Here is a 23,826-nt window from a genome sequence, read left to right as displayed (position 1 = left end):
TGGCCCTTATTTGGAATCATCTTTTTGTCCTCAGACAGCACTTCTTCCTTTTGACTTTACCCCTTTTAAATTAAATATAAATCCAGTCTAGCAGTCTAGCATGACAGCCCACTATGGTTAAAGAAAAGTGACTTGGAGTTTTTAACATAGAGCGAGCAAACAAACAAACCAGAACTCATGACAATATGCGTCTTAAAAAAAAAAAAGTACTCTGCATCTAAAATAGTAATAAAAACAAAGATAAAACCAGTTAATTATTGCCCCTTGCTGCCCTTTTTTCAATGGTACAATATCTTTTTTAATGTGATGACAAGAACTGTTCATAGGCTTTCAAGTCATACCATATATTTGTATAAGGGGAGAGTGATATCGGCAGTTCTATTTTCAATTCCAGTTCCTAATTATGACTAACATGGAATTCACTGTTTTCATAACAGTCACACATTGCATCAACATTTTCACCAAGTTGTCCAACACAGTCACATTATCCTTTTCTGGGGCAGTCACAACTAGCTCAGATCCCATCAGCGTATACTCAAAGTAGGCGTATTTATGTATTTTACCAATGGGCATCACTTTACTGTGGCTTGCCATTGCTCATTACATTTTTGCTGCTCATCTCCCAGTTTGGAGAGATCTTTTCAGAGCCCCATGCAATCCTTTTTTTTTTTCCTTAATCATCTTAAATAATATAGTAATATCAGTAAACTTGGCTAATTCATTGCTCACTTCTAATTCCAAAGGATTCATGAATATGTTGAAAAGTATTTGTCCCAATATAGATCACTGTGAGACCCCACTGTTTGCATCATTGGGAGAATTTACCATTTCTTCCTACTTTCTGCTTTCAGTTCTTTAACTAGTCACTGATCCATCAGAATGATCAAACAAATTTAGTCTGATATGGTCTGGCTTTATTCAAGAAAATAAATTGTCCCATAAACACTCATAGCTATACTCATGTCCTCTCAAAGATCAGTAACTTTTATTCCAAGCAAGAGAAAAAATAATGCCAATCACAAGTAGTGTTCTTCTGACTCCCGCTTTCTGAATTGTTCTTTGCTTAATGAATATTTATTTAAAAAATTTAAGAAAAATATTGCCTGTATATATTGAATAATTGCTCTAGAAAAATGTAAGCTTGGGCATGTCAACAAAAAATACACATCTCGAAAAGATTCATTGCATTCAAAATGATGCATATAAATATGCTTTCCCACCATCATTTACACTTGCGTATGGCGGGGAAACAATGGCAAAAAAGCAGAAGATGTTGTTTATGAGCATATTCCAAGATGCCGTCTCATTTAAAGTGACCCAATAAAATGTAGTCACAGGAGGAAAGTAAGATGAGTAAATGTACATAAGATCTTCCAAGCAGCATTCTGAGCTGAAAATACACAATAGGGACATCTATTCATAGTTTTATTCATTTTTAGCATATTCTCAATCATCAAGATGATTCTGTGGCAGTGAACTAAACTGAACAATGCAAAGCAGCATAACAGTGGTGGCATCTTTGCTCATGGGCTGGAAACATTAGGGCTTTACGTATTGCCAGTGTGTGGCCTCGTGATCTTCCTGGGGACTTGGGGATACAGCCTGCAGAGGGCAGATTGTGGCTCCCTGGCTAGTAGCAGAGGCCAGAGCATACTTTCCTTAACATATGCAGTCCCAGGTTAATTGGTAGTCGAATCCAAGTGTTCTTTCTAGCAAGGAGTGGTGGAAGCAAGCTCCCTGCAGCTGCACTTTCTCTGGCCCGTGGGTGTGCTAGGTTCTCCCTGGGAAGCAGAAGGTCCCCTGGGCCCAGCAAAGCCTGCAGCACAAGGTCTCCTGCTTCCTGAAGTGGGAAAGAACGTGTGTCACACTGCTGCATCCCATCCCTTTTGCTTTGCTGCCGCCACATCAGTTCTGATCAGGTAGCTGGAAGGAGTGTGATCCGGATCTTGCAGGAACCCCACAGCCACTTCTGGTTGCACAGCTCTCAAGGAGGAAACCAGAGAGAAGGAAGCTGCTGCAGAGAGGCCCACCAGCTGTTGTTTAGTGCAGTGCTGGGAAAGCAGGTGCCAAACCCCTCTATAGCACCCTCTGGTGGGAGAAGAGTGGAGTGGCGCCCTTGGCTGCTCTGCTAATATGACCATCTTGCCCTGCTTTCTGAAGGGACCAGTGCCCAGTCACTGAGGCACAACTGGAAATGACAGCTGTTTATTTATTTTATGCAGGACACTGAGTAGACACAGTGTTATAGGCTATATAATTAATACAGTTTTGAGATTGATTGTTATATGCAACCAGTGATATGGAAGGAATTCCAAGAAAAATGTTTGCATTACACATTAATGTAAAGCCAGATGCACACTATATTATGGGTCCCCTGACCCGTGAATTGGAAAGAGGAGAGTAATTGTGGGTAAAAGGACAGTTTCTCCTTGCATTGCTTGCACTGAAGCAATGCACTGAAACCCCTAAACATCACAGAAAATTGCTCATATAGATGTGACCTATGAGTCATTTTACTGCAGAAAACAAGGAGAGGAAGGACTATGAGCAGTGCCTGCATTCTCCTCGCTTGAAAGTTTGCACTCAAGTCCTTGCAGAATCTAGGGCTGCCCTTTCCCTTGCAGATGCTGTTCTATGGTGAAAGAAAAATGCAATTTTTCTTTTTTATTTAAGACATCTTAGCATGATTTATAGAGGCCAGGAAATTGCTGTGTTGGTAGAAATTTTAGCTGTAAATAAGTAAGACTTCTCAGTTTTCACCTCACAAGAGGTAGGTGACTCAGAGCTGCCATAAATAGCTCATTATGATGATTCTCCTGCCCTTTAGATAGCAAATAGTGTAGCGCTCCGCTATGGTAGATACAAGATGATAGTTCACATATCTAGCTAGCACAGAAAAGTCCATGGGCTGGTTTGCACACAACACTAAACCACTCCTGCAAACTAACTTGACAGTGCAGTTGCTTGCAGACAGCCAAGCTTGCCAGGGGTTGCTCTCCTAGAGGACTCTTACACAACATGTTTTGTCCGATCCCCTCCCTCTGCTGATCATTGCATCTTTCAGTTCCCCCTTTAAAAAAATCAGAAACTCAAAAATGCCCATTTGGGGTCATACATACTTATTTTTCAGTCAGCCTTTCAAAAGTACACTCTTTTCTGTGACCATATTAAAATCTTGGGCTTCCCTCTCCTACCCCATTTCCAGAGTTTCTGGCTTGTGCTACTGGAAGTCTCCTCCTTTTACTGTTGTTTATTCCTAGTCCTTGACAACTCTGCACAAATTATCCCATTGAAGCCTCATCTTGTCACTTTTCTTGTATGTTACCTACTGCACTTCACTGATTCCTTTGAATGCTGAAACAGACAAGGAAGGGCGAGACAGCCATAAGAACATATTTACCAAAGAATCTGAAAAGAAAGTAAGAAAAGACAAGAAAAGGCAACATCCTGAATTACACTCTGTCAAGACACCAAACCTGAACACAATGCGGGAGAACATGTGACAGTCCTTCCAAAGTGCTGTTTTGGCATTGATGGAAGGACAGTCACTGCCAAGGTCACAAAAACCAAAATGCCTGCTTCTTTTCCTGCTCTTGTCAAGAGGTTCTGTAGCTAATTCTGAAATTGTTCTCCCAGGTTAGAATGACCCTGCAACCCCTCAGAGTTTATCAGGGTCTTTTGTTCCCAAAAAATATAGTCTGTTCCCTTCAAGCAACATGGTAGCCCATTGTGTCCTACAAACCAAGGCTAGTACAAACATGAAACTCAAAAAGACCATACAGAGGCAATTTATTTTTCCTATGTATAACACATTCGTTAGAAAAACAGTACAGATTTTTCCTAGTCAGTTGAACTTTTGTTCCACGGTGGTCTAATAAAGTTGAGTTTCAGGACATCCAGCAAATTTGCCCATCCTATTTGTTGAACTATACAATTCTAGATTGCCGTTCACCAAAATAATTCCTTTAAGTAGAAGTAATGCCGCCTTCAGAAGCATGAAATATTGCATGGAATAAGCCATTTGAGAGGGCTGTTTGAGCAATGGTGCCAGAGGCTACAAAATGGTAGGGGTGGGGACGGGAGGAAGCATCATTATTCAATCGGGAAAATAACTCACCATGCATATGTGCACATGTCCTGATCTGTGTGTTTCTGTCCTGTTGCATGAGAAATAGGGTACTGCCTTCTTGGGGTACCTTCTCTGCCACAGTTTTGTATAATTACAGTTGCACTATAATTGCTTTTCTCATTATCTTTTTTTCTGAAAAGCTGCTAGTTATTCTTGCATGCAAGTCTTATGAAACATATTGCTCTTCTCAGGCAGATACTTTATCACAGCCCAATAATTGCCTAGGAAAACTATCTTGGTCAATGTTTCCAACCATCCTGTGATACTGTATATTGAGGTAATGAGCATTTATGCTGATGGAATGCTTTGCTTTCTTTGTTAATGGTTCACGTTTTGCTTGTGGCCAGTGTCCTGCATTGAATGTGTTCTTGGTAGTGAAGTTACTGATGCGATTTCATTATTCCTAATTTTCATTTGGCTCTGAGCAATGGTTGATTCCCATGTTTCTGTGGTCCCTTTAGTGCTGCTTCCATTATTGTTCTGCACTTGTTTCTCATTTGCTTCCGCTACTAATTATTATGGCTTCGATTTTCTATCCTTTTACTAACAAAGCAGTTTTTCTCTTTTTATTTTTTCAGGGCTATTGTTTTCATTAATAGTCACAAGATTACCTTCCAGAATTATTTGCACTTTCTGAACTCCAGATTCTGGTCCATTTTTGTCACCTTTAAAAAATACGTTGTGTCTTCTTAAACTACTTGGTGATACTTTGATATGTAGGGTGGGTGAAATTGTGGTATGTATCTTAATGGTGTCTCATATGGAGATACACAGAGAGAGAAGAGAGAGAATTTATTTGCAAAAACTTGCTAGATTCCTTAATAGCTGCTTTCTTTATCTTCTCCTGAGAATTAAAATAGTGTATCTTCGATGATGCATAGTGCTGGTTTATGCATTCTTCCTTTGGTGATGATACATTCTCCAGAACTCACTATAAGGTCACACTTCCACAAATGTACATACTATTTAGCATGCTTTCATTGCATACAGCCATCATAGTGGATTTAACTCATAAACGTTGCACAGATATTTAAAGTCCCTGAATTACTAATTCATTGTAACTTAACCTTTACAGTTATTTCATAAATACCCCAATTTCCTGATTTATTTCCACAGGAAAAAAGTGTTAGGGTTTTGCATGTAATTTTCTTTTAACTGAAGAATCCCCAGTGTACAACAGGCAGGTTTAGATGAAATTTTAAGCTGGGGGGGGGGGGCAATTCTGCCAGTCAACTCTATGACAGAGGAGCTGCCCAGTGTACAGTGAGAAGACATCAGGAACCTTTTGAGTGTTTATTTGTTTTTAAAATGTTTACAACTTTACAAAATAAACATTGTAAAACTTTCAAGCTTTTAATGTGTGCTTCTACTAGTTCTGAATTTGTATAATTAATTATTTTGGATCTGATAGTCCACTTCTAACTTGTTCAGGCAGCTGACCAAAAGGGGACAGGATGTGTCCCTCCGTTTGCAGATATGGTGGAGGCGATGATGTCCACTACAAAGGTCCCTGTTATATCTGTAGAAGCCCCAAGCTGTTGATCTTAAAATTAAGTTACCGACACCAGTAGGTCTCTGCCTGGGTGATCTGAGAGGAACGTTGCAGGCAGCCTAGGATGTATCTGCTCCACAGCCTTTCACTCCCCCAGAAGACCTAGAATTGGAATAATCCATAGTGAAGTACTCTAAAACATTCAGTGTCATAATTTCTACTTTTTAAAGCAGAAAGGCATCTTCAGAAAAGCACTGCCTGTTTACAATAGTCCATTTCTTGTTTCCTCTTCTAAAGTTAAGATCTGTGAGCCCACGGCACAGTGAGAGTCAGGAAAGGGAAGACGTGTTCCCTGTGGCTGGGGATGAGCTCCTGCAGGGGCAGCTTATCTGCTGTGGCAGCCCCCGGAATTGCACAAGACAGCCATGCACCCGCGGCAGGCTGCAAACGAGGTGGTTGTGGTGGTGTGTTGGGCGTGCCTTTGCAGCTGCTGTGTCCAAAGGTCCTTCAGTCCACCAAGAGGCCTCAAATGTGTGAAACGTCATAAAGGAAGATGTCGATTTTTGTGTATGTATTCCCATTTCACATTGTGGGTTGTTAATAATTGGTGCATATGCTCTATTCGTAGATATCCTTCTCATCCGGATGCTGCATATGACATCTGACTAGGAATATAATTTACTTCCTTGTTTAAAACGTTTATGTAGTACATAAAAAATAAAAAAGATTTTGCCTGGCACCCAGATAGCACACAAATGGGAGTGCTATTCCATACTTGTTGCACTGATACTAAATGAAGGAGTTATTTAGAGAAGGAGAAATTTGGATGATTTTGGCATATGCATTATTAACTGGCCAATAACTGGCATTATTCTCACATAACCCCAGTCCTCTACCAGCTTCACTGGCTCCCCATCGAAGTTCGGGCTCAATTCAGGCTATGTTGTGAGCCGCCCCGAGGCTTTGTTGCAATGGGGGCGGCATAGAAATGTTTTAAATAAATAAATTCAAAGTGCTGGTTATTACCTATAAAGCCCTTAATGGCTTGGGACCTGAATACCTAAAGGAACGCCTTCCTCCATATTTGCCCTCCCGCCTCCTGAGATAAGCAGCAGAGGCCCTCCTCTGGGAACCCACCCCCGTGAAAGACATTAGGAGGCTAAGTACCCGGAGGAGGGGTTTCTCTGTGGTGACGCCCCACCTATGGAATGCGCTCCCCAAAGAGGTCCACCTGGCATCATCATTATTTGTTTTCGGCGCCAAGCTAAGACCTTTTTATTTAAACAATATTTTAACAATTTTTAATATCATCTATAGGTTTTTAATTTGCAGCCAGGGTGAATCTGGATTTTATTTGCACTATTTGTATTGCGTTTATTTATTGTATGTAAGCCGTCCCGAGGCTCAAGCGAATGGGACGGCATACAAAAATTCTAAATAAATAAATAAAATAAATATGCATCTTATGCAGGGGCCGGGTGCTCTCTTCCCAGCAACCAAGGTTGTGCAGTGTCTGAGGAACATAGGGATGACTTTCTTCTTTGTTCTCCTTCCACCTTGTATGAGGTACCCGTAATCCTCTGATTTCAAAGGTTTACAGTCATCTTATTTGGATTGTGCCCTGAGGGAAGCTAGATCTAATTCCAAACAGTATAGCACTAGCTAGAGGAGCAATTATAGTAGAGTATTAGTAGTTAATCTAAAAACTAGAGTAATTACAATACCCATCAACCCATAGTCTGTGCTTCTTGAAAACTGAACTGAAAGTTGAAGACTTGATAATGTGATAAGCAGATTCCCTTAAAGCATAAGCAAAACTACCTGAAGACCTCTTGGGAAATATTATTTTATTCCTGAGAGTTACCAACTTGTGTGTGTTAGAGTTTAAGATAATTTTTCCAAAGATAATTATTCTAAAGAAGAGTATACCCATTGTCCTGCTAGATTGGGCCAAAGACATAGCTAGTCTAGTACTCGTTGCTCCATGGGCAACCAGATGCATATGAGAAGCTCACAAAGAACAGTATTCCAAAAGACTGATTTTTCTAATAAATATTTCTTGTTCAATATTTACTTTTAAGGAACAATCTAAAAATCAAATGGCTTTTGAGTATGTGTTAAATGCATTTGATCAAAATGCACAAACGTAAATTATTAAAAGCTACAGCAACACAAGCTAAGAATAAAATAAACATCTAAGTGAAAGCAAGTGAAAGATATCGACACTAACGGTGCTGGGCAGGTAAGAGTTGCTCGAAAAAAAGCATGTCTTTATGTGCCCAGCTTAATGTAATTCAGTCCTATTTATGCCAGTAGGATTGCATACATTATTTAAAAAGTCACTGAGGCCTACTGAAAAATCTGTTTTCAGCAGATTTTTTTTTTTTTTTTAGCATTCTGTCAAAGTATTTCTCTGCAGGAGATACTCTGGTTTAAAATAGCATACCTACCTGTCTCTTTTTGGAATGTTAGATCTAAAATCTTAATTTACAACTCAGAGCTAATTTTATTTTTTGTTCAGGATTGTGGAACATTTATTGGGTAAAAGTATACCCAACTTTTGGTACTGTAAATATTGTAAGTATTAGGAGGATTGTGTGTTGCTTGTAAAACGAATGGTAGTTTTGATAGGATGCTTTTTCCCTTGCCTGCCTGATACTATGTAAGGTGTCCTGTAGCAAATGAGCGTCTCCCTGTCACATTTGCCGTAATTATGCTTTCACTTTCACTAATCTCCTCTTTTGCAAAGCAAATTAAGGCTAAAAGCAATGTAGATTTAATCCAAACTTATGAACAAAATGAGAAGGGTTTCTGATAATCTGAGGAAATTAAAAGCCATTTGCCCCACCTTCGTGGCATGATTATTCACAGTTAAATTGAACATCCAAAGGTCCATCGAGGCAACAATCTTAACCAATATCATTTCTTATGAAAAAACAAACAAACAATTGTTTTAAACAAACATTTCCATTAAAAACATTTTAATACTTGAGCCTTAGGCATTACTTTTGGATATATTGAAGTCTTAATTCTTTCCTTGTTGGATATACATTCTTAATATTTATTTACTCAGTGTAACCAAAGAAGCAAAGGAGGTTGCTGGATTGAGGGAGGGAGGGAGGGGGTCCTTAAGCCTGCCTCAAAAGGTTGCCATTACGGGATGAATGGAACCTTTTCTTCTTTTTCCTTTGTTAAAGCTTCTCTTTCTTCTAGCCAAATGGTCAGCCAAAGCAGGTCAGCTGCTCGCCTTGCCTTTTTCTGGGGCAGCGCATAGCAAGCTCTGACTGGCAATCCTTCACGAGGCCCAAGAATGATTGTTCCATGTAAGTTGTGACAGGCTTTTGGCTTCATAATTGTTTATCTCTCTTGGAGTGATTCCTCTCTTGGATGGGTTTGGCTAATGCATTACCTTTGGACAGAATGACCCATGATGGACTTGGAAGAAATCTCGCCAGTGGTCGGGGGGGGGGGGGTTAGAGCTGTGGTGCAGAGGGCCTTCTAGGCTGAGATTAGGGGTGGAGAGAAGTGCAGGAGGTGGCTCATGCGGCTGGAAGAGAGTGTGAAACTGCATTGTCTGAGGTTTCCATTGCATGGCTGATTTGGTGAGCCTGCAGAGGACATGCAACCGACATTCCCCGTCAACCTTCTGTTTCTCATAATTGTAAGAGCACGAAGTTCAATTTTAGAGGAAACATGCTTAGCAAGGGGCAAGCATTCATGTGTGCCTCTAAGTGGATCAACAAGAAGAATGATTATTTTCATTGCATTCTCTCCATAACAAGAGCTGGGTAAACCACAGGAGGGCAGTAGTGCCCCACTGCAATACAGAAGGGCCACCGCTTCTCTCTTCCCTCCAGCTATGCCTTTAAGAATTAAAACGGGATGCTGCTTGATATGATAAATATCTAGCTTCCACAAAATATCCCTCCTAAATTACAGGTGAGCCATGTGATGTAAAATGATGACAACAACAACAAGTTGAAGCCTGATAATATTGTTAGCAGGAGCATGTAAGCAGATATTTTGTGGATAGTCTCTGTCTTGGCTATAATTTGTGGCTCCCTCTTGTGTGAACAACAGCATTAAAAAAGTAATATATTCTGAGAGGGGTTAAAAGAGTGATGAGGAAACTTCCCATGCTGCCTGGAAAGCAGAGTTCTGACCTCAGAGCTGGGGATCCATGGCAGAATGCTCCCCACCCAGTTGCGGCTGGCATGGATAGAAGAACCACAGCTGGACAATTGACCTTGGAGAGGGGGGAAGAGGACAGGGGACAGGGGACTGGGACTGGGACTGGCGAGAAGTATCCTGGCAGCACTCTAACCTCTTTCCCTCTGCCTCTGAAGCACCTCAGCCAGAAGGCCAAAAAGAGTTGTCTAGCTGAATTGCCAAACCCAAGAAGCAGGGAGGTGGGAACAGCTTCTACCACTCCTTCTGCTCTGTACCTGATGAACCTTTGAGTTTTGGTGCTTACTGGCAGCGGGGTTACAATTCCGATTCATAGGATTAAGCGGCCTTATGTCAAGTTCATTTAGCCCAGCATAGTGACATTCCAGGGCTTCAGGCAAGAGTCTTTCTGAGACCTGCCTGGTTCCTTCTGCACGCAGAAGGTGCATTACACGACCTAACACCAGCCTGTCTTCTGTGCTCCTCAGACCAGTTCTGCAGTTAGCATTTGTGGATACAGACCAAGTAGAAGGAGTTGCTTTAACATGCCACTGATGTCAGTGTAAAAATCCTAAGCGCATTCTTCTGTCTCTCCCCATTGGCAGCTCTGGTATTTTGTCTGGCCTAGATCCATCTACATTAAAATAACCTTACCTAACCTGGTGCTCTCCATATGTTTTCGAGTTCAGTTTCCATTATCCCCAGTCAGGTGGTCAAGGGTCAAGAATGCTGGTACTTGTCATCTTAAATCTCTGGAGAGCACCAAGTGGAGCAGACAGCCTTAGAACATAAGATGCAAATGACACGGGATACATCTTAATATGGAGATTGATTGTAAACTAAGTGACTGGGAGCAGATCTGCTTGATGAGGGGATACTGGAAAGGCAGGTCAGTGGATTTTATAAAAGGTACTTTCATGGTCATTCTAGCAGTCTGATGGGGTGATTGTTCCTTTTGCTCTGTGCAGTCCCTAGAGCCTGTTGCTTGTCATGCAGCTAATTCTACCCCCTTTCTCCTTGGGGCCTTCCTCATTATTCTGCACTCTCTTGTCCCTTCCAGATCAAAGCCCTGTGATATGCTTGCATTACTAGGGGGACTGGGTGGAATGATAGGAGCATATACCAGGTTCTGGCTAGAATAACCAAGCTGTTCCACGCAGAGCCTTCTTGTTCTGCCCCTTTCTCAGGGCATTTCTCCTGCTATCCCACTCATTCAAGCGTGGGTTCAAGGAGCCCAAGTTTCAAAGGAGCCTTTACAGATTGCATAGCAGGCTTTCTGACTGAGGCATTAATTAACCGTTTCTGTGGCTTTTGAAGCCTTGGTGAATTGTTTTAAAGCAGCCTTCCCCTACCTGGTGCCCTGAAGATGCCGTGCCCTACAATGCTGAATATTCCTGACTGTTGTTCATGCTTGCTGGAGTCAGAGGAGATGAAATCCAAAAACAGCTGGAGGACAGACGCTCGGAGAAAGGGACCCTTAAGCCTCCAGCTGAGAGGATGATGTAGGGTAGGGGATGCCCAGGAATGAACTTCACCTGCTGGCTTTGCAGCGAGACGCAGTTTTCAGTTGTCTAGCTGTGGAGATTTGGGCAGGGATGGAATGGGCTGGAGCACCACCAGGATATTTCATATCCTGGCTGCCACAGTCTCCCCCCCCATCCCCCCCAGTGCCCCCTACATCCTGTCTCCGTGGTCACTCTTACAATCAGAGAAGCTGCCTATGAAGTTCTTTCTGTGCCAGCTGTGGGGAGAGGGGAGAGCCACCTGTGGATCCCCAGCCTCCAGGCATGCAGAGCATCCTGCGTCTTCCTGGGGGCCGTATGGTCACTCCCTTAAAATGCTTTCGATTTTAGGTTGTGTATGGAGGGGAGGGGGGTGGCAGCTGGCCCTCTCTGATTTTAAATTAATAGCAGTTTCATCTTTTCAGACACACAGTCAAAAAAAAAAGTAATTTTCCTCAAACCACAAGAAATTTGTGAGGGGCTCTGCATTGCTCTGTGCTGCATGGTTCATATGCTATTTATATCTTTAATGCCTCCCAAATATAAAGTTAGAGAGCTGTGGGTCGCAGAAGCAGACTTCTTACAAGAGGGTAGCTGCAAGAAAGAAAGCTGTTTATTTTTCTGGCCACTAGATGTCATTGAAGTGAATGAAACACTAAATAGGGTTTTCAGTGGGGAAAAAATCATATATTTGGTATGTTAGATTAAAACACATGGAACACAGATTTCTTGCTTTCTACTGTGAGAGGGAGAGAAAGGAGGGAGTTCCTTAGAGAGCTCCTTAAATGCGTTGCTATGGCAACAGGCATACTGTGCTTTCTCCAGTGGAGTAGATCATAGCCTCCATACTGCTTGCAATTAGTTGTTGCAGGATTCATAGGTTTAATTCAGAGGTAACCACAAGCCAAAGTGCTCTTTCACTCACTCCACCACTCTGGGACATGAGTTCCCCCCCTTGTTAGGTGTGATGGCCAAGCTGGTAAAATATGGGTAGTTTCTAAATCTAACCTCTAAGTCTCTGCTTTAAAATCCACATCAAATGGTAATATTAAATGGCAGTCTGAATGCTCTGACCACAGTTTGGACTGAACCCAGAACAATTTCTATAAGAATTAATGACTTTACATCCAGTGCAGCAGTAATGTACGGAGAGAGTAGCGTCAAATGGATCAGCTGTGTTGACTGACTGGTTGAAAGTAACGGACAGGTTATGGATACTGGTAATTGTTTAAAGAAAAATGTGCTCATGGTCAGTGTGGCTGCATTCTTGGATCTCCTCCTTGTTTTGTAGCAGTGGTGAGGGAGCGGCTGGAAAGCATCTTCTCCCTGCACCACTAAGGTGATTTAAGATGCTTTAGCCCCTGGGCAAGAGCCTGTGATGTGCAGTTGCCCCAGCACCCAGGGTTGGGTAGTACTGGTGATGGGAGGAACCACAGTGTGGGTTTCCGCCACATAGTTCAGGGATTCATTGGTGGTACAGGGTGGAAATTTTCCCCTTTCCCCCAGAGATGTTCCATTTCATAATTGCAATAGTATGGATGCATTCCAACTGTAAAAACAATATAAACCGAACTCTGCAGTGTCAAAATTGTAATTAAGGTTTGCAGGTAATAACAACTGACCTAAGGAAGGATGTGAAACATTTGTTCCTTTGTCATATATATTTATAGAGAGAGAGAGAGAAAGTGTCACAGTGAAAAGGAAGGTGCCACAACAACCCTAGTGGAAGAGAGTTGACTTTGTTGAAATAGCAGAATGGTTGTCAGCATGTCATGCGCATTTCTCTGGGGTGTTTAAAACAGGGTGTCAGCAATTTTTTGTACCTTTGTTTTCTTAAATGTGAAGAATGTAAGGGAAGTGGCAGCTGCTGTTAGCAACCTTCTGCAAGTATTACAGTAAAAGTGTCCATAATATCACCTTGAAATCCTATTAAGTGTGTTTTATTTTTTCCCCTCAGGTATTTCAGGTCCAGTACTTGGGCTGAATTGGGACAAAAACAAAGCAAAAACAAAACCCCATGGAGTACTTTTTAAACCTTTGTTTACTAAATACAAGTAAAGTAAACATGCTAAATTAAATCTCACTAGTATATCAGAACATTTTCTGATGCAAACTTACAAATTTCCCTATGCAAACAAATCAAATTTGCAATGGGAAATATGATATAAAATGCACCCCTGAATGAATTATCATGTTGTCTGAATCTAGCCAGTGTAGATGGACAGACATTAAATTATGCCAGTGTGGTATAGTGATTAAGAATGTGGGGCTGGGACTCACAGGTTCTGGGTTCTAGTTCCCGCTCAGCCATAGAGCCAACTGGGTGACTTTGGGCCAGTCACAGACTCTCAGCCCATCCTACCTCACAGGGTGGTTGTTGTGGGGATAAGACTGAGAACAGGAGGAGGTGAGCTGCCCTGAGAACTTTAAAAAGGAAAGGAGCGGGATATTACTCTGATAAATTAATTTATCAATAATGTTTATTTTTAGAGTGATCTGTTTCATGCAATAGAGGTTAAAATGCATAAAATATATCTTACCTGTGGTTACAGGGTAAAAGAAAGGTCCAAGATAAGGTGCGTCCAAACCAGAGAAAGTAAGACTATGTGCATGTCTTGACTTTTCCCTCTTAATAGTGCATTTTTCCTTCTTAATTATCATTGAAAGGCTCTTTTTTGAATTTGCCAGCTAGACTTTTGTGTGGATGTTTTGTTTGATTTCACTAAGAGCTAAGACTAATGCCTTTAGTAAACCATGTAAGACTGGTTTCAATGGGATGCATAAGCAAAGCAGAAATTCATGTACCTGTCTCATGCACAACTTGATACATGCTATTAATCTGCTTTGCCTTGCACTAAATAAGTACCTGCACCACTGTGTCTGAAGTAGGTCCTGATGTCTGATGAGCACCACCTTGAAACAGGATGGCTGGTTTCTGCTTTAAAAGCCTGAAAGAGGACCAGAGTTGACTCTGTCCCTTATGTGCAGTTTCAAAGCCCATTGGAGCCTCACAGCTGTGCTTTCTGGAAAAATGGGGAAAACAGCACTGCTAATGGGCTCTGCTGAACCCACTACTCAAGCTGTGAATGGCTCCAAAACCATTACAAAGAGATGCACAGTGCCTGATTGCATCGGACTGTAAAATATCTATTTTCCTATCACCCAGTGTACCACTTTCTGAAAAGCCAGCATGAGAATCCAAAGAATGAAGGCAGCATTCTGTTCTTATATTGAACACAATGTTTTCTCCTCTTTAAATGTCTCCCTAAAACTCCTCCTCTGGTTAAGACAATGTAAGTCTATTGCATGATATTCTGCCTGAAGACTATTGAGCACGCATTGCGAACTGCATGGCGAAATTTGGTTTGCTATATAGTGTGACAGACTATTATGACTTAGAGGTTAATGGACTTGCTGAGTAAATGGAAGAAGCAAATTTGTATTGCATGGTCTGAAAAACTAAAATGCGCACGCACACACACCCCTATTATATCATGAAGATACACATTCAAATATTAGAAATTTTGTATTTGTGTTGGGCTTAAAGAAATCTCTTCAGTGTATGAATTAATGTAGGAGAGCTGGGAGGAAAATCCCATTCATGTTCTTGTCCCAGCAAGTTATACAGAAAGCTGTGGAAGCCTTTTGAGATGCTGCCTCCACTGCCCCCATTCCCACCCTGCACCTGTGACTGATCTACCAAGATGTAGCACTTGCTCCCTCGCAACCAGTGTTGAGAAGCAACAGTTTAGCCACTGTCCGTACACTGTCTGGACACTTTGCCTTACTTCCTTTTCTTCAGGAGTCCAATCCCTCTTTTCCAGCTTAGCTATCACTAAGGGAAACATTGGGATTTCTATTTAATCAGGATCTGAACCCGATATTAAATTCTGTTTCAGGTTCTCGTAAAATGAGAATCTGGGTTACCAGTGAACTGAGTTCACACTGGTGATTAGTAATGAGTTGTTGAACTAGTCAAAGCATCTTAAGTGTCCAGTATTGGTCAAGCAGAGTACTTCATAAAGAGAGTTCCACAGAGATATCCTATAAATTCCACTGATGCAGAAGTAAGCAGAGTAATTTAAAATTCCTCCAGGACAGATTTCACACTGACTAGTGCTCTAAATTCCAAAATGTTTAACCTGAACAAGAGCTTTGAGTTACACAATGGTGATCTATTAACTACTGCAATGAAGAAGTCTCCAAAATACAGACTAACCATAATAAACAATTTATTATAACTTGTCCCCTGTTCCATTTTGAGTGGACACTATATAATGAACAGTGAACAGAACGGGTCGCCAGTGAGAGGCATGGTTTTGGTAGAAGCTTACTGTTCTCCAGTAATTGGGTTGGTTAAAAATGTCTGGAAACCCCTGCCATAAATGGATTCAAAACTAGGTTCTTGTTTTCATGCACTTCAAATGTTAGAACTTTCCTGTTTGGGAAATGCTTTCGTTTTGGGCAAAGCTCACGAACCATGTGTGTCTTCTGCTGCAGTCATGCGTAGCTGACCTAGATGGGCATCGTTTTACTCAGCGAGTGATCAAGTAGAAGCTCACGCAATCCGGTCAGCTGACTCACAGAGGTCTTGGATGGGTAACCTTGTTTGTAGGCAGCAATATATGTTCAGAAGCAGAGCAGGACATGTTAGATTGAAGAAGAGTATTGTGTATGAACATTGTCTTGAGGAGGGTTCTACACAGGCTTCTTGGAGTGAGACTGGCAAAGAGAGGCCGCTGTGCTCAGTGGAATCCTATTTGGCCAGCTGCTTGGGATGAAGGGTTCCAGGCAAGGCTGTCTCTGCAGCAGGCTTCAAGCAGCCAGATGTCTTGGGCCATTCCTTCACCATAACATTGCAGAACAGTGCGAATGATTGCATTAACGAGAAAGTAAAATCAGTATACAATGTGATCACTCCTTCATGAGTGTCACTGAAATTGGCATTGAGTGTCAGTGGAGGGGACTGAACTTTCAACTATTTTTTCTCTTTAAAGATCAAGTCTGAGAGGTCATATAATTGGCAAGATTCATTACCTCAAATGCCTGTATAAGCAGAGTAATGAGCCTGTTATTTATGCTCATTATAGCATTAGCTAAGTGTGTTTGAAGCATCAGAAAAAGAAACACTACAAATAAGCATAATGTAATTACTGAAGAATTACATAGTGCTTTGTGTTTATAATGAAAATTATTACCAGAAATAAGCTTTCTATTCTAAACGTAATGTAATTAAAACTATAAATAATCTTTTAAGAGTGGAAGAATATGCAGTATGTGCTACAATATAATAATTATAAAGCTCTGTGTCCTAAAAATTAGGACACATAATTGTATTTTATGTACTGAATAATCATTCATATTCTACAAGTCAGCTCCAGTATGTCAGTAATTTAATTGATTATAATATTTTTGAGCATTTGTTGCTTTTTATGTTGTTTCTTCCCTGTAATCACATAGTAGCTAGCATGTATTTCAGGCAAGATATGATTCTTTAGGAAATGATTCCAAGCCTCTGAGATGGGAATTAAATGTTCCTAGTTCTTCTTTATATTCTTTTGTGATGAAGGGCATCCCCCCCCCCCCCCCCCCCCCCACGGGAGCTGAGAAATAGCATGGAAGCTTTTGTTTGTTTGTTTGTTGGTTTTATTGCATTTCTAATCCACCCAATAATCAATGTTCACTAGCAATAAGACATGGGCCTGTCATGCCCTGAAATGGAAATGGATGCCTAGGGCAGAATTGTAATGGGGTGGTTTGCACATATATAAGGCAGAACGTTTAAATACTTGGTGATATACTTTGCTCTCCCATTGTAAGCAGAAGTGGCTAAATGAAACAGGCTCCTTTCATCTGTGGTTTGGTTAGTATTGCCTGTGCTAACAGACATGCTGCTTCATTTTCTACAAGGAAGATTTTAAAAAGGCTGGATTGTCATTATGTGAGAAATAGGGCATTGTAGCACAGCTGTCCCTGCATGGCATGACTGTAACATTGCTTTTATGACAGGGGCATGAGTCTTTCTGTGACCCATCATAAAGCAGTCTTTTAGCTATGCCATGCAGGTGCATTTTCAGTCTTTTGGATTGTGCTGTGACATATGAATTAGGGTGGTTTTTTATTCTGCCCTGTCAATTATAACTTGTGTTATATATATGTCCAAATCAAAAGGCTTCTAAGGTCACTCTTTGACTTCCAGTGTAGTTGCTTCTCAATGTACAGTATTAGTAGACTGTACCACCATGCAACTAAAAACACTTTTTCAAGATTGTGGCCATTCTTTTATTAGTCCCTGATCAGTATTAATCTCAGAACCACTTGACTTGTAAAATCTAATTTCTGTCATGGGAAGATGATACTCCATTGTGTTCCTTTAGTGGACTTTCTAGCTCAGGTATTGCAAATATAACACTGAGAATGTCTTACTATACAGTTATTTTAATATACTCTTTTGGACTTTAATCTCAGTGATGAAAAGATCATTACTCATTACTCAGTCAGTAGAGCTCGTGGATGTGGACAAGGTGCTTGGACAGGTTCATGCAATCACCTCTTTACTGGTTTCTTCCCCCTCCTGGCTTATAAAATCCAGTAAGGAAGGCATAATCTGCTGGACCTGGGAGGTCATCAGTGCCTCTTTGGGAGAGGGAATGATCCCATGCTGCCTTAAAAAGGCGGTGGTGAGACCACATCTCAAGAAACCCTCCCCTGACCTGGAAAATTTGAACGACTACAAGCTGATAGTAAATATTCCTTTTCTGGGCAAGGTTCTATGGAGGGTGTTTGCCAGTCAACTCCAGGCACTCTTGGATGAGACTGATCATCTGGGTCCATTTTGGTCGGGGTTCAGGCCTGGGTTTGGCCCAGAAACAACCTTGGTCACCCTGTATGATTACCTATGCCAAAAAGGAGATGGAAGTGCAGCCCTGTTAATACGGCAGGACCTCTTGGCAGTTGCCATACCATCAACCATGGTATCCTCCTGGAGTTGGGAGTGGGAGGCACTGCATTGCAGGAGTCCCACTTCCATGAAGGGCTGCCTCCAGAAGGTGGTGCTCGGGGAATGCTGCTCAGCCTTGTGGATTCTCCAGCATGGAATTCCTCAGGGGTCTGCTCTGTCCCCCATGCTATTCAACCTCTACTGACATGGACCGCTGACTAGGTCCATCTGGAGTTCTGGAGTGCGCTGCCATCAGTATGTTGATGACGCATAGCAATATCTCCCCGTTCATCAACAGTAGGTGAGACTGTGGGTGCTAAACCAGTGCCTGGCTATGATAGTGGACTGGATGAGGCCCAACCAACTCAAACTCAATCTAGCCAAGACTGAGATGCTGTTGATGGGTGAATCTTTTGACCAGATGGGGGATGTTCAGCCTATTCTAGACGGGGTCGCACTCCCTTGCAGGAACAGGTTCGTCACTTAGGGGTGCTCTTTGATCCATCCTTGTCTCTTGAGGCCCAGGTGGTCTTGGTGGCTCAGAGTGCCTTCTACCAGCCCTTGCTGGTGGCCCAGCTGCTCCCCTACTTGGGCAGGAGTAGCCTGGCTTCAGTAATCTGCTCTGGTAATCTCTAGATTAGATTACTGCAATGCACTCTATACAGGCTACCCTTCAAAATGGTTCAGAAACTACAGCTGGTGCAGAATGTGGCAGCCAGATTATTAACTGGGGCCAAGAACATATAAGACCATATAAACCTGCCTGCATTGGCTTCCTGTATGCCTTCAGTCCCAGTTCAAGGTACAGGTCTTAAAGCCCTGCATGACCTGGGGCCACGATAGCTGTCAGCATGCCTCTCCAGACCCTGATCTACCTGGACACAATGCTTAGCCTCTGGGGCCTTCCTCTGGGTGCCAACCCCTCTGGGAGCTCAGAACCTTCTCTGTGTTGTCCCCCTATATTTGGAACAACCTTCCTGCTGTACCTTGCCTGGTACCAGATTTGCTAGATCTTTGTAATTTTCCTTTTACTGTTTACTGCTTTCTACTATTTAAAATGAATTTTAACTCTTAGTTGTTCTATCTATTGTATTTTATTGTTTTTATACCTTTTGTAAACCGTCCAGAGAGCTTTGACTATGGGCAGTATACAAATATAATGATTAATGATAATAATCCACATTGGAATTGCAGTAGTTCAGTAGGGGCTAATTTGTAGGTTTGATTATTATGATAATATTCCTCTTTAAGAATTTTATCTTAATTTGCCTTGGACACAGAACACTGAAATCTGTAAACCACTGATGTAAATTTTTGTATGCATTCTTAATGCAGCTTTTATCATTCTTGAAGTTTCCTGCTTTGACGGAGTCACCAAAAATTATTTTTCAGTCTGTGTGACTTTTCTTTTATCAAATGACTTCCAGCTAGTGATATACCTTATAAGAATTGCTTCTTAGGATTTACCCTGTTCAGTCAATAGATGTAGTCACTACTTAACCAAGGAAAAAAGGTTCTATATGAAATGTTACTGTGAAAATGAGAATGGGTACTTCTGACCCTCCATATTTCACATGTAGAAAATGCCTCTTGAAGCAGGTAGTAGATTTCTGCATTTATTATAAATTGAAATTATTGGACATTCATTCTAGACACATTAATGCCAAGGAAGGTCTAAGGATTTCCCTCTGCCATGTGTCTTAGACTTATGTATGACTGTAAATATCACAGCTCATACAGAAAGTATGTTATTGTCCTGCAAGGAAAGTTGCATTCTCTGCTTATCAAAAGAGCAGAAAATTGAAATTATTTTGAAATCCTGATCTTCAAACACATGGCAAATCAAATGTTGTCACTGATAAACTGTTTTAATATCTGCTAATGGTGGCTGAGTTGTAGGTCAGATTTTATAAAAACAAAGCAATTATATTTTAGGTAGACAGTTCCTTGAGTTCTACAGTTCTCCCATCCTGTGGTATAAAAAGTAATTTCTGTAAATAATTTCTCATTGTGTTTTATACATTTGTTTAGCCCAAAGGATACCTGTGCAAAACACAAAACTCTAAAGAAAAATGCCTGGAGTATGCAGCAGCATTTTTCCACAAAGATCAACATCTGATTGAACATGAAATTTGATAATGGTAGTTAGAAAGGTGATCCTAAGTGAAGTTGATTGATATAATATACCATCTGTTCAGTTTAAAGTAAAAGTTTTCTTTCTGTAAAGTATGTCGCAAGCTGTCAAAACATTGTTATGAAGAGTGAATTCCAACTAGAACATTTAAAATGTTTTGCATGCCCTCTTAACACACTAAAAGCCTGAATTTTATTAAGAACACTATTCATATTTGAAAAGAAAAATCACAAATTAATTGGTATTGCGGATATAGGCATGAATATGATTTCTTTTGTCATTTGGTTTCGTTCTGTTAACCCAATAAGAGATGTTGTTTCTATCACTTTACACAGATTTACCGCCTTGTTTCACTTATAACAATAGCCATAGTATTATTGGAATGGTCTTTTGAATTTCTGCTTGTGCATTATTTGTTATGCAGGCTTTTCTGTAAGCACAAACCTTCACATTAATCACATTAAGACTTTGCCATCCAAATATCTCATAGACTGTTAAAACAAGCTACAGTTCTTACAGCAATGTCTTTGTTTATTAGAAAGCCAAACTTGGACCTTCAGCTAACAAAGTCATATCACCAGTCGAAGACCAAAGCAGTCATTTGCCATCCAATAATCTTGATCGGGTTAAGCTGACCGATTTCAACTTTCTCATGGTCCTTGGAAAAGGGAGCTTTGGGAAGGTAGGAAACCCTAGTTCTTTCTTGCATGTAGCTTATTTTACTTATTTTGCTTTTTCTTCTATTTACTATACATGTATGTGTGCTTGTGTATGTGTACTCATGAGGACCACCAATATGGATAACTTTAAAAGGAATTTTGGAATATGAAGAAATTGACAGAACCACTTGTCTATCGTAGAGGATGTGTGTTGTACCAGACTACTAGAGAAAGGCTAATATTGTTCCTATCTTCAAAAGTGGGGAAAGGAGGTACCTGGGAACTACAGATCTCAGCCTGACATCACTCTCTGGGAAAATTGTGGAACAGATTGTAAAGCAGTAATTCTGCAGACAGCTTGAAAACAATGCAGTGAGTTCTTGCAAGCTGACATGGGTTTGTCCAAAACAAATCCCGCCAGACTAATCTGATCCCATTTCCTGATTGGGCAGCCTCTGTAGTGGACTGTGGAAAAGCTGTGGACATGATAGATCTGGATTTCAGCAAAGCCCCATGATATCCTGATTAGCAAACTAGCTAAAAGTGCTACAGAATCAGACTCAAGAGTACTAATTAGTGGCACCTTCTCAAACAGGGGAGTGGTAAATTCAGTTCTTTGCCCAGTACAGTAATACCTCGGTTCACAAATGCTTCTGTTCGCGAACAATTCATTTCGCGAACAGGAAGTTTGGCAAAATTTTGCTTCCGTTCGCGAACTCCGCATCAGGTGACGAACACGATCGCGGCCCTCCTTCCCCCATGAACACGATCGCAGCCATCTTCCCCACTTGAACATGCTCTGACACTGAGGGGAGATACGATAGCACTCTTCAAGTACTTGAAAGGTTGTCACACAGGCGGCCCAGGATCCTATAATCCCAGAGTGCAGGACATGTAATAAGTTACAGGAAAACTTGACTGTTAAGGCAATACAAACATGGAACCATTATTTTTATTTAAGAGGTTGTAGAAAGAACAGTAACATTCCTAGAGTTTTCATGGAAGTCTGGAACTGAATTACCAGAATACCTTGCCCATTGCCTTGTTTCTTGCAGCTAGCATGATTTCTACCCTCACCTTTGTTTTTGTGCAGGTGATGCTGGCAGAACGGAAGGGAACAGAAGAACTGTATGCCGTCAAAATACTGAAAAAAGATGTGGTGATTCAGGATGATGATGTAGAGTGTACCATGGTTGAAAAGAGAGTCTTAGCCTTGCAGGATAAGCCCCCTTTCCTAACAATGCTTCATTCTTGCTTCCAAACTGTGGTATGTGTTCACACACAACCTTACTCTCTTCTGACTCGTCTGGCAGGATAGTATTTACTGTGCTCATATTACAGAGCTTTTGGATTCTTTGAATGCCTCAGGAAGCTAGTGGTAATTATAGTGACTGAGTTTTTACAACATGGCAACCCTTCCTGGATAACTACTCATGGTAGGTTGTAATGTCATCCAAACCCAGACCATTTCCCAAAAGGTGGCTTTGTTTGTAGCAGAAAACCACCCTGGCTTTTTTTAGGAGTAGTTGAACCCACACTGGGTAGTCCTGTGGTTTGAACCTGGGAGATTGAGTCTCATCACGATCGAACGAAGCACCCAATGAGCCATTTGGCAAGAGCAGAAAAAACCCTTGTCATGCTTGGTGATCTTGCCTGTTCTACTGCTAGTGGCAGTTGCTCTCGTTACTCTTTCTTTTATAAGTGTTGGGACAACAGAAATACACATAACAGAACGTATTTTTTAAAAAATTAAATTGGTCTTTTGCAGGTGTGCACTTAAAGCTCTCAGTATGTACAATCTTGCCAGGCCAACAGCCCTGTAATTAACTGCTGTCGAAGTGCAGAAGGTACTTTTAGCAAAAGCACTGAGCCAGTAATAGTCAGTGCAGAGTGCCAGTTGGACATTGGTGGAGTCGCCATTACTGGAAGAGCAACAATCATGAACAAATTGGGGTCCTGATCAGAGCAGGGATGGCAGGGCTGTGGAGTCCTGGCTGGAGTAGCAGGCAGAAGGAAGAAGGGAATGGTAAGCCTGCTCTTCAGAAGAGGAGAATGGCTTATTGCTGGCTCAGGGGTCTGGGACCTGCTTTTGCCTCTCTCTTCCCAGGGAGTCAGAGGAAGAGGTTCTGGACACGGATACCAGCAGTGGAGCTCCCTCCTCAGGAGAGCTTGCAGGCAGAGCCAGAGATACTGGTTTAAACAGGGAACCTGGACTCTCCCTCAGAGGAGGCCCCCGAGCCAGAGATAAGCTCTTTCTGCCTGCTGAGCTGGAGCCCAGTGCCAGAGGGAAGTCCACCGCCTCTTCTGCCAAGCGCACAGTGGGCGGATGGTTCTGCACAGAACATGCACAGTGCAACTCATTCACAGGGTCGAAGGCCAAGCCATCTGGACTTAGCCTGTGCAGCTATGAGCAATGCATGTCTGCAGCAGTTGAAATACGGACAGAGTTCTAATTATACAGTCGTATCGATATTCTTTTGTTTGATGCTGGAAAATTCAGCCAGGGGGGTGAGGTAGGGAGTGATACAGTTGCAAAATTAAAAATGCACACGAATGCTGCGTTCAGAGATGGATGGACTCATGACATGTTGATGCCTGTAATGGTAGGCTGCATGTGTGAAATGGTCACTGCGGATAAGCTGTACAAACACGTACCGTTTTTGTGGTGCACCCTCTTATTCAGAAAGCAATACTGTCCCATAGGGCAGTTCACAAAAGGAGCTGCAAGTGATCATGCATCAGAACGTCACGAACCTGCATCCTACAGGGCTCTCATGAAATAATCTTCCCCATAATCTTCCCC

The 23,826-nt window shown here is 41.6% G+C and overlaps 1 protein-coding gene across 3 annotated transcripts in view; it reads left to right on the top strand.

Annotated features, from left to right (window-relative positions):
* The window catches only part of PRKCA (protein kinase C alpha), a 218,587-nt gene that overhangs the window by 164,087 nt on the left and 30,674 nt on the right, over positions 1 to 23,826 (top strand). For 2 of the 3 annotated variants that reach the window (XM_044449502.1, XM_044449504.1), the window contains 3 exons: positions 13,843 to 13,866; positions 20,903 to 21,046; positions 22,117 to 22,290. In XM_044449502.1, the coding sequence (XP_044305437.1) occupies positions 13,843 to 13,866; positions 20,903 to 21,046; positions 22,117 to 22,290 (342 nt within the window). The remainder of the gene's footprint in view (positions 1 to 13,842; positions 13,867 to 20,902; positions 21,047 to 22,116; positions 22,291 to 23,826) is intronic. The other variant, XM_044449503.1, reaches the window with a different exon arrangement.

The sequence above is a fragment of the Varanus komodoensis genome, unplaced genomic scaffold, assembly GCF_004798865.1.
Source record: "Varanus komodoensis strain SLA01 unplaced genomic scaffold, ASM479886v1 scaffold59_1, whole genome shotgun sequence".
In the NCBI taxonomy this organism is placed as follows: Eukaryota; Metazoa; Chordata; class Lepidosauria; order Squamata; family Varanidae; genus Varanus; species Varanus komodoensis.
Note: the sequence above shows the minus strand (reverse complement) of the source record. Positions and strands in the feature narration are given on the sequence as shown.